General features: G+C 42.0%; 1 protein-coding gene across 1 annotated transcript in view; it reads left to right on the top strand.

Moving 5' to 3' along the window:
* apbb2a (amyloid beta (A4) precursor protein-binding, family B, member 2a) overlaps nucleotides 1-15,091 on the top strand; it is a 37,424-nt gene that overhangs the window by 4,476 nt on the left and 17,857 nt on the right. The window contains exons 3-8 of the mRNA XM_014412679.3: nucleotides 502-701; nucleotides 1,318-1,470; nucleotides 1,583-1,668; nucleotides 1,807-1,867; nucleotides 3,375-3,521; nucleotides 4,868-4,995. Of these exons, the coding sequence (XP_014268165.1) occupies nucleotides 502-701; nucleotides 1,318-1,470; nucleotides 1,583-1,668; nucleotides 1,807-1,867; nucleotides 3,375-3,521; nucleotides 4,868-4,995 (775 nt within the window). The remainder of the gene's footprint in view (nucleotides 1-501; nucleotides 702-1,317; nucleotides 1,471-1,582; nucleotides 1,669-1,806; nucleotides 1,868-3,374; nucleotides 3,522-4,867; nucleotides 4,996-15,091) is intronic.

Raw genomic sequence — 15,091 nt, 5'->3', positions numbered from 1 at the left:
TGCCATCTGATCGTTCCCTTGAAAAATTTCCATAGCTGTGTCAGCCTTTAATCATGCCTCAATTACACCTTCCTTTCATTCCTCCTCTCTCTCCATTTCTCTACCTCCTACAGACTGTCTGATCTGGAAATTTATCAAAGGCATCACATTAAGCAAGCAAGTTACTTACTCCAGTGAAATACTGCTGGAACCTTTAAGCCCCCTGTAAACCCCATGTGGTGCAGAGATGATTAGGATGGGCATAATGACAGGATAGTGCAGATAGCAGTTTGCGAAGATGGAAGAGAATTCAGGAAGAAGAGAAGAGGAGGGCTGGCTGTAGTAAAATATTATTGTAGAGTATAAAGCACAAGTTCAGGGACAGGCTGACCACATCTATCTTGTGTTATATATGTGTTTTTATCTTGTTGTTTTTTTGTTTGCTTTATTTTTGCAGAGCCCATCTGTGTGTAATACTATCTGAATGATAGTATGTGTTTATTTGTCACTGTCATCCTGCAGCAGATGTATGGGTTGAAGGGGAGCTGCCCCCAGGCTGGCGGGAGATCTCAGACTCATCAGAGGTCTATTTTTGGCACGTGCCCACCGGCACTACGCAGTACGACCGACCTGTTGCCTCAAGCAAACACACCGTTTCTAGCAATGATGCTGAGAATGACCCACAACAGGTCACACAGGACTCCCTTAAGCCACCCAATGAGGTGAGACGACCCAGAGAACTAAATAGACTTCAAGATTAAAAGCACGTTTAAAAGTATAATGAGATCTTTTATGTATAAGATCTTAACAGCATTATGTATCTTAACGCTCTCAGTCAGGATTTAATTCTGCTGAATTTTAACCGCAGCAAACAGATGTAGATGCAGATGTTTAAATATAATGTATTAATGCAGATACTTTTAAAAAGTTCCCTGCGTTTTCTTTGAGAGAAATTTATGTTTAGATGTTCACTATATGGGATTTTCGTCCTTTGGAGATGTCAACCCTACACTTTTTACACTACATAACTACAAGCAGATGCTGATGAACAGTAAGATGTGGTTGAAAGGTCTGAAAAAGCTTCAATTTACAAATTTATTTTAAAAAAATGTTGCTTTTTCGAACAAGTCCATGTAGTGGCTTGTAAAAAAACCCAACACAAATTAAAAGACAGGCTTTACCATCTTCTGTGTTGTGTTTAGAAAGAATCCTCCATATATGAAAGCTGCTGCTGATCAATGATGTACCTTCCATCATCAGTCTGTTTGTGCAGCTCTGTGTCTCTCACCCTGGATCCCTTACGGTCTCTCTGTCATCACCCATCTGTCTCTCCCACAGCGCCCCAGCAGCCTGATATCCGACAGCTCCGTGGAGCCGGTACCCTCGCCCTCTGGATCCTCCCCCTCCCCTTCCTCCTCCTCCTCCACCCCTTTCAATGACATCACCTCTTCTGTACAAAGTCTCAACACCACCACCACCTGCACAGCCACCGTAAGTCACAATTATTGAAACTGTCTCTTTTTTTATTTGAGAAGAAGTCGGTTGTTTAAAAATACAAAGATTTATTTCCTTTCTGAATATCTGTTTTTTTTTCATGCTCCAGGATCTAAAGGACTATCCAGTCTATCCTGATCCCAGTCTTAAGGCATTTGAAGGAGCTACTCTTCGCTATGCTTCACTCAAGCTCAAGTAATAGTCACAGACATACTCACACTTAGTGCTACAGACTTTCTTCTTGTGTGGCAAGGACTCAGTCATGATATTTTGCATGTACGTGTAAAATGTGATTTTAATGTGGCTGTTTTAATCCCTGATGTTTCTCTGCAGCCCTCCTGCCCAGCTAGAGACAGTGGACCTTAACAGCACATTCTCTGATCCGGAGGCAATGGTAAGTTCAAAACAACAACATATAATAACACAGGCTTTATAATGGCATCTGAAATAACTATAATATGCTGGGATTTTTACTAGATAAAAATGCTCACTGAATAGAGAGCGTTCTTTATAGTTTGATTATTTGTTTTCTTGTGGTTTACTATAGCCAGCAGGGGCGAAGTTACAGGCATTTACAATACAGTTAAAGGCCCCAAAACAAGTAATGTCATTTGTGAGGAGGCTTATGAATAGCTTACATTTGTGTGTGTGTGTGTGTGTGCGTGTGTGTGTGTGTGTGTGTGCATGTGTGTGGTTTTATTTACACTTTAAAAACTTGAACCTTTCAAAAAAAGAAAATACTGCTAATGGGAGGAAGTCACCAGGCAGTGCATGCAATGATGTAATGCACCTGCTCCTTGCTCTCTCTTTCTGATTGCTGCAGTGCCACGCAGTGGTCACTTCATGAACTGACACATGGTGAACGCATTCACAGCAAAAGTATTTTTAGCTGCCCCCCTGTGGACGAATCTCACGTACACATGCTTAAGCATAGAGATGCTGTGATGCCTGAATATAAGAGCAGTCTAATGGAAGGGGATGCTACTTAACATATAACAATAGAGATAAAGAACAACAGAAAGAGCAGTCTTTTGAGTGGAAGTTGTTGGCTCAGATGGAACAAAATTGAGTATATTACAGCAAAATTATTTATATTTATATATCCCCCACCCCATTTATATAGCTCTGAGGGAATTGTGGGGATTAAGATATGGACTTAGAAAGTGTGAAAGTTTATTGAGGAAGAAACATAAAGGGAATTTTATGGCCAGTGGAAAAAAGATTGTGCGTGTGGGTGTGTGTGACAGCTTAAGAGATGCCTCCTCTCCTCAGCAGAAAAGAAACCTCCTTGATATGTTAGTGAGTGAGGAAGAGAAGAGAGGATGGTGATAGCTGCTGACCTGAGGCAATCAAAATTGCCCCTCCCCCGGATACACACACACACAGACACACACACACAGTCTTTCATAGTTTATGTGTTGTCTTTCACGTCAGGCAGCTCTCAGTTACTGCTGAGTTGTTCCTGCACACTACACTCTCTCACTGTAAGCATTATTAAATTACAGCTGAAACTTCTGTGTGTGTGTCTCATATTCATGCGCTGTGTGGATTTGTGTACCTTGGTTAAAATTTAAATAAATGATAACAGTAATCATTGAAGTATTTTGTGCACCTTTGTTTGTACTTATAATAAGATTATAACCATCATGTTACATCCTGAGATCTTTAATCATGGTAGCATTCAACAACAAGAAACACGAGCACTTACACAGGTTTTAAATAAACAACCAGAGTGCTTAAACCTATTTTAAAATGATCACCAAACATATCCAGTAAACTTGATCATGACAGTCTGTGGAGTGACATCCTGGACCTCACTCGTGTGCTGTAGTTGTGCACACACGTACACATATTTGTTGTGCTGATTATTAGCGATATCACAGAGTCTGTGTCTCTTCCAGTCATTTCCAGTGAGATCTCTGGGCTGGGTGGAGATGGCCGAGCAGGATTTGTGTGAAGGGAGGAGCAGCGTGGCTGTCCACCACTGTATCAGACAGCTGTCCTACTGCAGGAGGGACATACGAGACTCGGCCGGTGTCTGGGGAGAGGTCAGTCCAAAAGAGATCAGCTCAACATACAGTATTTACACTGTTTACATGTTTATGAGTCAGTATTGCTGCGTGTCAGTGGAGAACCAGCGTTACTGCCGGCTGCTTTGTACATTGATGTCCATCAATTTATAATTTTGTGCTATTAGACATTTGTTTGAAATGATGTCACAAATAGTGCATAAATTAAATTACAGTGATGTGTGTGTGTGATGTGAAATCATAATAGTTCCTTGAGTCCAACTGAAAATGCCTCGCAGGCACACATTGTAGGAAGAAGGTTTATGAGTGCACAACCTCTGATGTATATGTGAAGTCAGTGAACTGTTGTTTCTGGCTATTAGTGATGTGTCGGTCGTGAACGAAATAGCTCTTAGAGCCGGATCTTTGACGTGAACGACGCGAGCCGGCTTCTTATCGCGAGCCGTTTTTTTTTTTTTTCCTTTCTCTCACCCTCTCTCTCGCACTTTTTTTCTGCTTCACTCCGCATGCGAGCCTTGTGCTTTGCGCTGGGAAGAGGGGGAGGGGCGGTAGTTTCACTCGCAGTAGCACAGAAACAGAGCAGGAGGGAAAGAGAGAAAGAGAGCCAGGGACAACAGCATCACATTAGAAAGGTATAGTAATCATCCACAACTATTTTCAGTTGCAGACGATAAAGGATTCAGAAAGTTTATTCATGCAGGTCCATATGACAGAGAATATGCATCTTCTTTTTGTTTTCATATTTAAATTTATATTTAATTGTGTTGTGGTTTGCAGTGTTTTGTGTTGTTTCACTTTAAATTTGTTTAAAAGGAAAAAGCTGAAAATTTAAATAGTTAAAAGTTGAAATGTGAACAGTTGGTTTTTGTATTCAAAACAGTTACGAACTCTGAAGCACGTGGTGTGTGGTAGTAGTTAATTATTTTAATAGATATGAGTGCTTGTGTATAAATACACAAACAATACACATATGCTTTCAATTGTGTAATTTAAGTGATCTAGGTAGCTCTGATTTGGAAGTTCAGTTAAAGCTAGAAATGTGTTTTGGAGTTTGTATGTGTTTTGTCTCTAGGGGCCACCGCATATATTTATATATAAACATATATAAATAAAACCACTTTTTTTTACATTAGTAATTCCTTTTGTGCATAATTTTATATTATTGTTATTAATAAATTAATTAAAGCAACATAACAACCTGAAGAGCCGGTTCGGAGCCGAAGGAGCCGGCTCTATAGTTTTCAAAGTACTGTCAAGTTGTTTTTTTAAATCATGTTGCAACAAATTATATAACTTACCTCACATAAACCTCTGGCTGGCTTGTGGATGACAGCACTGATGTATCCTTGGTTGCTATCTTGCAGGGCAAAGGGATGCTTTTAGTGCTTCAGGATCGCATGTTAACTCTTGTTGACCCTGATGATCGCAGCTTGCTCCACTCTCAGCCAATCAGCAGCATCCGTGTCTGGGGTGTTGGCAGAGACCATGACAGGTAGGGAGGACATTACAGAAATCTTTACTAAAACCATGCTGTTCTGTTTTTATAACTCTTCCGTTGTGGAGGCGATATTTTGATGACCTTCCCTGATGAATTTCAATAAACATGTGGTTTAACAACCATTAAAATAGTTTTAAGGTTTTCCAAAGGGTAACTGGAAGGGCCACCCTCATTCACTTCTGACACAAACCTAGTAATCTTGTTGTATAAGCAGCCCTGAAATATGACAGAAACTGTTCAGTTAAAAAAGAGTTTCAAGGGTTACTCCTAATAGACATGAGTAAAGAGTTAATGACTGCCATTCTTAGTGAAACAGACAAGAACCCACACAAACATGTTGAGCAGATAATCCTTCTGTATATGTGCAAACACAGTTTTATACGGGAACCTTTTAAACTGCATGTGTGTAAAACACTCAGGAGTTTTAACTAATCATCAGAGAACAGCATCAGCCTTGTTATTATTCAGTCTGTATTTTCACAGACTGTGCTAAAACTCCACAATTATTCCTAATGCTTCACTTCCACACTGAGGACCTATGGGGCCTTTAGTCATTTGGCAATATCCCATAGTCTTGGTTTTCACTTCTCACCATTGAGCTGACAGTGTGCTGAGGGCAGCGTAGCTGCTAATGAGGGGAGCTGGCCAAGCCCTCATTGATATGAGCCGCTCTGGGTTTCCATTAACCTGCATATTAACCTATACACTCGTGTGGAAACGTTAGCGCTGATGCATGGCATGCATGGATTTCATATGTATGAGACACCTATGTGCATTTGGAAGCTTAGCACAGACAGAGCAAAAGTCTTGTGAACACAAAATGCTAAAAATCTAAGCACTTTAAAACGTTTTGGTTTTTTTTTTTTGAGGATTTACTTTAAAGATGTGTCAAATGAAATCAAACGAGAAGATGGGCTGGAGGTTTCAGTCCAAGAAACGGTCGGGTCCTGACATGTGTAATCAGCTGTTAAAGAATCGGGTGAAAATGGAGTTTAAAATAGAGTCTGTGTAAAAGGCTCACTCGCACTCAGCCATGCTTGTTACCCCCTCTCCTTCTTCCTGCCTCAGTGTCTCTCTGTCTATCTTATTTCCGTCTTTCTCTTTTAAGTACTGCTATAGTCTCTTTCTCGCTCTCTCTCTTTCTCTCTCAGAGCATCCCTCTCATCCTCCCACTCTTCTCCATCCCTCCTGTCTTCCTCCTTTGTGACTTCCCCCAACAACAACACTACAGCAACATTAGCTGTATGTGTGCGAGTGAGATAAAGAGAGTGAAATAAAGAAAGAAAGTCCCTCCACCCTCTTCCATCTCTGAGGATTGAGGAACTTTCAGTGGCTGTCTCTCTCAGCGGTAATGGATAAAGCGTGTAGTGGAAAGAGGAGGGGAGGGTCATCTCAGGATAGCTCTCCCTCTTATCCTTTGTTCCCTCACTGCATCTCTTTCTCTCACTTATAACATTACAGCTTCCCCCACCACCACCACCCCACCCCCACCCCCACCTCACCCAGCAGCTCTTTAAAATCTGCAGGGTGCAGTCTTGCATTCCTCTGCTTGGTTTTACGCTCATGACTTTTGGATGTACCACAATCAGAATGAAAAAGTCAGAAACACTCTTGCTCTCATACGTCACAAAAAGGAAAACATTTACATTCACTCTATTAGATACATGTTCATACATAAGTAACTAAAACAATATTTTCTTCAATGCTTTCGATATCCATTTAAGAAGTAAAGTGCTTAGCATGTGGTCCAGGGGACAGGATGAATCCACTGGGATTTTTTGTGAAGCCGCTTTCATGGTGATAAGTTGTTTGGGACTGATGTGAAAAACTGGATAGCTTGGCCTTCAAACCAGCACAGGGTGTTAAAGCTTTTCCATGTATGCAGCAAATTGTTTTACAGCAACCTGCATTGCAGTTTGTGCGTGTGCAATTGTATCTGAGATTATTTTGCCACAGGTTGGAATTTTTGCTCTGTTAGTCCTGCCACTAGAGTGCACTGTAATCAAAGCCTGCTCATGGAGAGAAGCTTGCAGCTGAATCCTCAAAAGTATATGTGAGCACCCCTGCTCCTGTGGACTGAGATGATCATTTTCTCCCGGGTTGATTATTTTAAACAGTGCCTGTTAAACAGCATTAGTAGAAAAATGAAAAACTTGGTTGTTTGTTTTACAGCTGTGACTTTTATTTATTCTTGTAGGAGTGTGCTTTTTCTGTCACTACTGAGTGATTAATATTTTTGCATTTGTTAATTTGCTCAGTTATTTTGTGACAGTCTTGGAGTGATACTGTGATCCTGTGAAGCGTTGGCGAGATGTTGCTGACGTCAGCTTCTTCGTGTCATGCGTTGCTTGGTTATTCTTCTTATTTTTAATGTTATGTGCTCTATCTAAAAAAAAAAAATGACTGACCCACACAAAACCCTAACATTAACCACATCTAATCCCTTTGTGGTTAAACTGGAGCCAGGTCTGTATAGAAGCAACTCCTGCAGGGAGGTTTGAAAAGTCTCCATAGAGCTGAGATTGTAATAGCAAAAACTTTAGGAATAGCCAGGTTTTGGTAGTCCACTATATGTTTTGTATGATTGGCAGCTCAGTGTGCTGCCTAAGTGGTTGACTTACTTGCCTGCACACTGTGTGTGTATAAAGTCAGACTGGTAATATTGTTAACTGACTGAAGCTGGTAGGCGGTGAAAGACATGCAGAAGAGAAATGTCTTTCTTAATTATGTTTAAAAGGCCATAAATTGACAGGGAAAGAGGAGGAGGCAGAGGTGAAAGATAAAGGCTGTTTCTGAAAGCAAGCATAGAAGATAGCTCGCACTTTGCTCTCTCTCCATCAGCTGTCTCTTTCTTTAACCATCTATCTGTGGAATATTCCCAGTCTTGTCCCGAATGTTCGCTCTCTCGCTCTCCTTCAGCTTGATTCAATATGAATGAGTCCCCCCGTCTCGTAAGCAGGGCGGGACGATGGTAGAGGAGGGGTTAGCGCTTCGATGAAGTCATGAGGCTATATCTGGAGCACTCAGCAAGTCTGACCGCGTGCACGCGCAATTTGGGCGTGCACGCTGTTCACATTTATGTGTATGCATGCGGACTTGAACTGATGAAGTCATAGGTCTAAATCCGGAGCGCTCTGTTTGTGTGTGATGGTGAATGAGTGGGTGTGCATGTGTTTTCCCCCACTTTTCCCATCCCATCTTTCTGTCTGTGCTATTTCCACTCTTTGTCTCCAGCGCTCTTTCTGCCTCCCTCCTGTGCCATTGGCTGCACAGCTTTGCCTCTTCTTCTTCTTCTTCTTCTTCTTCTTCTTTCTGACTCTCTTTCTTTGTCCTGCCACTGCACTTTAGTGGGGTTGAAGCCCCCTCTTTTTTCCCAGTTTCACTCAGACAAGAGAAGGAGAGACAAAGATAGGACGAAGGCGAGAAGATACTCAAGACAAACAGTGAGAGAACGGGGAATAAAGCGCGGCACTGCTTTTGAGAGAGTGTGTCGGGAATGATCAGCGTGATGGAAAGCCAATAAGAAAGGGAGAGAGGCATGCTTCCCTGCTTGCACTTTACACAGCAGGACCTCGCAGGACACTCTCCGGACCAGGCAAGCAAAGCGAGGGAAGCCGGCTGTAGGGGAAGATAGAGAGAGAAAAGGTGTAGCGGAAAAAAGTGGAGGAGGAGTGGGAGAAGGAAGGGGGAGGGGAAGAAAAGAGGGAGAGGAGAAGGGGGAAGAAGCCCCAGAGGATTAAAAAAAAGGATAAGAAGAAAAAGAGAGGAAGCAGACAGGAAGAGATTTACCCTGGGGTACTGCTGCGAAGGGGCTGTAGCAATGTCACCGCGGCGAAGGAGCTAACGAGGCAGAGAAGTAGTTGTCGGTAACGGGTCGAGGATGCCTGCTTGTGTGAGTACTCTGATCTGTAGTTCATTCAGTCCTCTATTCCCCATCTATCTATCCATCCATCCATCCATCCATCCATCCATCCATCCATCCATCCACAAAGCCATCTATACACTTACAGTGACCCATTACCACCTCTCTTTCCACCTTACTATCACCCTCTCTAGCCTTTCTGATGATTTCTAACTGCTCCGTTTGTTTAAAGGACACAGCACACGTCCCTTGGCCCTACTTTTTCTAATTAGCTTTCCCTTGATTTTTTCACTCATTTACGTCTCAGCTTCCTGCTGTGTGTTTGACTTCAAGCTGTGTACCTTGTCCCTCTGACTCTCTCTCTCTCTCTGGCTTGCCAGCAGGTGTAGGGATGCAGGCTGTTGGCAGCAGGTTTGCAGCCAGAGTCACTGAGACAAGAGCAAGACATTCATTCAGGGAGTCAGATGAGAAAGAAAAGGCATAAGAGCAAAAGAGAAAAGAAAAAGATGAAGTAGGCAAAGGAGGGATGAGAAAGACAGGATTAACGGGTTTGGATATGCTGCAGGGATTTTTTAAAGTGTCTGTCATGGCTGTTTGGAGCTGTTTGATATGTGTGTGTATGGGTGTGTAGGCTTGTGTGTGTGTATTCTGCAGACATATACATCATGAGCTTAAACCTTAATTAGTTTAAATACCTAGGTGTGTGTGTGTGTGTGTGTGTGTGTGTGTGTGTGTGTGTGTGTGTGTGTGTGTGTGTGTGTGTGTGTGTACATAGCAGAAGCTACTATATGCATACAGGGAATTTCCCTTTCTCTCTCCTAGCAGAGGATGAGGAGGAGAAAGCGGGAAGAGGGATGAGCAGGGAAGCACTAAGCGTAGAACAAAAAGCCACAGAGAAATGATTTATGGCATCAGAGAGGCCCTGTCTTCTTGTTTTCGTGTCTTTGGCATGTGACACTTGTTAGGATTGAGACAACGCCGTTGAAAACCCAATAATGTACGTTTTTAATAGTATCTTTGCGCCAGCCTGCTGTCTATGTCCCTTTTTCTACTATTTAAATGAACTAATGTTACCTGTTTTCACTAATGGCTCAACGGCAGATGCTCGAGTTCACACCCACACACACAAGCAGAAACATATCATACCAACACACTCCAACAAATGCACACTGATTCCACATTTCATTCATATTCATTAGTGGGGAGCAGTGAGACCCTGCTCGCCTATTCCCTCCAGCGCTCGCTTATTTCCCCCCACTGCTTGACCTTCTATGGACAGGCATGGCATAGAGAAGAGAAGAGAGCCCGTGTATCATAAATGTTTTAATGCTGAACACACTCTTGCGTTCTCCTCCATTTATGTCAGTGAAATGAGTTTGCATGTGCGTGTTTGACTTTTCATATCCGCTCTTCGAGCTGTTTCAGTCATGATGCCCCAGTGTAACCACAGCCTGTTTGCTGATGTCAAGGCCTTTGTGGCTTTAATTAACATGCAAGACCCCACTGATGGCCCACAGGGACAGAGCCCGAACACCTAGACCCACTCGATAGACGCCAGAGTGATTGATGACCTTTCCTCCCCGGTCCTGCACCGATTTGAGCCCTATGCCTACGCCTTTCTTTCCCGGCAAGTCATCGCTCCTCTGCGTCAGCTCCTTCCATTTACCCACAATCCATCACTCCCACTTCTCCGCACACATACACGCAGCCCTTGTCAGGATGTGTCCACCCAGCAACCCAGAAACCCTCATTCTCCAAAGGGTCATTATGATGTTGTGTCCCCTCATCTCTCTCCAACCCACAGTCCAATGTCTCACACACACACACACAGACACACACATGCATTCACACAGACAGAGAATTACAAACAATAAGCTTTGCAAAAAAAGCTTCCTTCTTTCTCTCTCAGTTTGCTTTTTCACTCTCTGTCTTACATTAGCATTGTTAGGCACACCTGCTGTAATCCTTGTCTTCCTGACAGATTACTCCTCCCGTTCCCCCTATAGATTCCCTCCCTGGCCCCGCCAGCCAATAAATCTCCTCACAGATAAAACTCTCCCTGGTCCTAGCCATGGTGGGCACAGATGTGAGCTGATGTTAGCTGATCATACAAGGCTGAACGCAGCGGGACCCTTGTGCAGTCAGTGTCTGCCTGTAGCTCTTCCATTTATTCAGACTACAGAGACTGTTTAAGCTGAATATATTTGAATACTTTAACACTGTTTTGTTTGAGCTTTTGATTACGTTTTCAGCCGGCCTGCAGCAGACATGTCTACTATGATGACTATATCAGGTGGTAAATTAACCTCCTGTCATTTATTTTCAAAGTTTACACATTTAACGTTTCTTAGAAATATTACCTCAGCTCCCTCTACTCACAAAAACTCAAAGAAATGATTTAAAACCTCTAATTGGTAAACATGTTCGTGGTCCACTTGATTTGATAACAGCACTAAGCTGAACATTAAATGGATAATTGGTCGGCTCTGAAAGCTCAGAGTCTGTTTCCCTTGTTGCTTGTGTGGACTTTTACAAGCCAACTATAAAGGAACCCTAATCAAGTATAGTTTTAATTGCTCTGAAAATCTAACAGCATTTAATTGTACAGCTCAAATAATTCAGTGGGTATGTAATTAACGATTCTTTTCATTATGAATGAAAAATGATTATTATTTTCTAAAATGCATCTTTTTTATCTACAAAGTGCCAGTAAAACGCTGGAAAGTGTTCTTTATGCTCACAGTGACATCTTCAGATGTCTACCAATAATGCATACCCAAAAAATCAAACAAACTTTAATATTATATGAAACTATTTCAGATGGACTTTCTAATCATTTCAATTATATCTTCTATTAGGCCTTTTAGTTAAATTACAACAAATATAGCATTAGTAGTGTCTAACATCACAACTGCTATTGATAAAAGCATCCAGGTGATTTTTTGTTTTTCCTAGGGAGAGAATATCGATCATTCTCCCTACTGAGCTTCTTGTTGTTTGCAGTGGTGATGGACAGGCTGACAGCTACCCAACGCAATGGACAGTACACAAGAGAGGTAGAGAAAAGTGTAGACAGAGTGGAGTGGGCGGAGATGAGTGTAACGGGTGACTTGTGACAGAAGGATAGCAGTAAAAGGGAAAGAGAAAGCGAGACCTGCTATAATGTATGGTTTGGAGACGATGGCACAAAAAAAGGCAGGAGGTGGAGCTGGAGGTGTTAAAGTGTTTATTGGGAGTGACCAGAATGGACATGGATTAGTAATTCAATTTATCAGATGGACAGCTTAGGTTGGCCAAACCTAAATATGGAGCTGGCAGGCAGGAGGAAACGAGGAAGACCACAGAGAAGATTGATGGATGTAGTGAAAAAGAACGCACAGAGGGCTGATGTAACAGAGGAGGATGCGAGGGGTAGGGTGAGATGGAGGCAGATGATCCACTGTGGCGACCCCTAAAGGGAACAGCCAACAGAAGAAGAAGAACAAGAAGAACTACCATTCTGTATTTTTTCGCTGGTTTTGCCTGCCCCACCTGCAGTGGCTCTATGCCCCACCAGTGGGGCCCATGCCACAGTTTGAGAACCAATGATTTAAAGAGCTAGGTCTCAGATATTTCTGCCTGCAGCTAAAAAAGATGGGAATGAAATAGTGATGATCCGTTCTTTAAAAAAAAAAAAAAATCCACTTGAAAAATTCAACAGCAGCAACATTTCTTTAAAGCTGAACACAGCATCCTGTATCTTTAAAACAACTATCTGCATTGTGTTTGCTCCATTGAGGAATTCAGCAAATCCAGTGTACTCCAGTTTACTATATCGCATGTGCAGGAAATGTAGTGATTTATGGCACATGCAGCTAATTAGGTTACATGCAAATGATCCAAACGGCACAGTAACTCCACTCCACTAGTCACCGAATCCCTGCGCTCTCTCCCACACTTTGTGACACATGTTGGTAGGGTACATGAAGAGGGGCGTCTCACTGATGTGACATCTCACTGAAGCTTTGTCGAGAATATTGCGCTCATGTACGAAAACACACGCACGCGCTCACATAGTTGCACACACCAGTGAATTGTGATGTATAAATGATCAAGAGCAGAGAGAACAGCAGGACATCATCTTTCCCCTGCTCTCTCGTCCACCCAGCATCCCTCTTTTTTCCTCCCCCCACTCATCTCTTGTTCCCCTCTCTCTCTCTGTCTGTCTGTCTGTCTCACCCACCCACCTAACTCTACTCTTAAATATGTAATGAAAAATGACGAGTGTTGACACATGGGTACTGTGTGTGCTCCCTCTGCATGTTGCCCCTCCTTCCCTCCCTCGTTTGCCTCTCTGCCTCAACGAATGCTCGGATTTGGGTCACAAAGCTGCATCAAAATAAACTGGGGTTGCGTGTTTTCCTTCCTCTCAGTATAACATTTTTTTTTTTTTTTTTGTGAAGAGAAATTGGCCTCAAATGTATTTTGAGTTATCCTTGTGCTCAGTCATTTAAAACCATGCTGTATATAGTGCCGTATAGAGTGTATACAGGGGGGAAATGTCTGAGCTGTAATCAAGGGGGGAGAAAATGTTTATTATTTAGATGAAAAAAAAAGTCTTCCTAGAAATTACACCCCTCTGTAATCCACTCTATATGACCCAATTTAAACGCAGCTTTTTTTGATATGTGTGAGCGTGCACATATTTATCCGCCAAGGCAGAAGATGCTCAAATATTTTGAGGCGTTTGTATGCGCAGAAAGCCGTCTGAAGATCTGTGAAGTTGGCGTTCTGCGCGTAAAATATTAATAACCATTCAGATTGTCATTTGTGCATTTGTAAAATGTTTTACATGTGTTGCTTGAGGATGAATCAAATGCAGGCGTAGCTGCTGCTGTAAACAACATCAACTGGCTGCTCAATTCGCACAGGCAGCGTCGTGCGCCGCGTTCGCTGCTTAATACACCGTAGACAAGAGTTTTATTTTTATTTCGACTTGATTTTGTCCCAGTTCTTTGCCGCCTCTGGCAATATTGGTGATAGTGTGTTCTTGTCTCTCTGCCTGTGAGTGTGTATATGTGTGCCTAGAGAAACAAGGAGTATGTGTCATGTGGTACCTCTGATGCAGAGGAGGTTGGAGGGGGGGGACTCAAGCCCCGGGTGCTCGTTTTGCTTCTCATCTTGGTGCTGTAAACAAGTTTACGGTGTAGGATGGTAATTACGTGCAGACATTTTACATTAGGCTCTAATGGCTGTGGGTCATGACTAATTCACCAGGTCGCAGAGGGGTTTACCCTGTTCAGCTGTCGCACACAGGTTTAAGTGTCGGAGTACAACTGTGGAAGAGGTTTAAGTGATGCTGCTTTCACTTAGTTCCAAATTAGCTCAAAACATGGACTCTCTTTTGTATTTTTTATCACTTTGATGCCTGCTATTAGAAGGAGCAGTTCCACGTTTTCTGGAATAAGGAGACCGATGCTACATGTATATCAGTGTTTGCTCATCACCTCAGATATTTCAGTTTATATGCAAAAGCATATGCCAACAACATATATGAGGTAGCTACATGTCAGCAAGTCAACTTTAGTTACATTGTCCTAAATCACAGTTATGTCTTCTCCAAAGAACTGAAAGATATGATTCTGTAGGTAAGAGAAGGCGGAAAGTGCAGCGAAATCCAACATAAAGAAAAAGAATGACAAAGGAAAAGTACACAAGTAGTAACAAAAAATGTACTGGGAGCTTTAACACTTATAAGATCGAGCGTTATAAATGTTATTTTCCTCTATATTTCAGCACAAAGTTTTCTGTTAAAAACTGCTGCTATTAACCACATATTTCTAAATAAAATATCTAATGGGCCACTTCATCCAAGTCATTATGCAAAATTATATCAACTAATTATCAAAGGTGGAAATGGGCAATGATTGATTTTTTTTTTACTAATCTATACACAACTAAAACTACTGGAGATGCATGTTTTCTACAACTGGATTTTCCCATTTTTCTCATTTTGTGCGGTGAAACAAACAAATCCTGATCACAACTAATTTATCGACTCATAAATTGTGTCATGTGAAAAAGAAATTCTAAGATTTTATGTATCAAGACATAATAATAATTTATCTAGATTTATCTGGATTTTATACTAGGTTTAAAATATGGTTCCACCTCAGACGAACACATAACTTAAAACACTGTGTTGATATTTGTTTACAATTCCACACAACCGATACCTGTTCAGTTGTA

This window comes from Maylandia zebra, linkage group LG2 (assembly GCF_041146795.1).
Source record: "Maylandia zebra isolate NMK-2024a linkage group LG2, Mzebra_GT3a, whole genome shotgun sequence".
In the NCBI taxonomy this organism is placed as follows: Eukaryota; Metazoa; Chordata; class Actinopteri; order Cichliformes; family Cichlidae; genus Maylandia; species Maylandia zebra.
The sequence above is the reverse complement of the archived record's forward strand: the minus strand, read 5'-3'. Positions and strand labels throughout refer to the sequence as shown.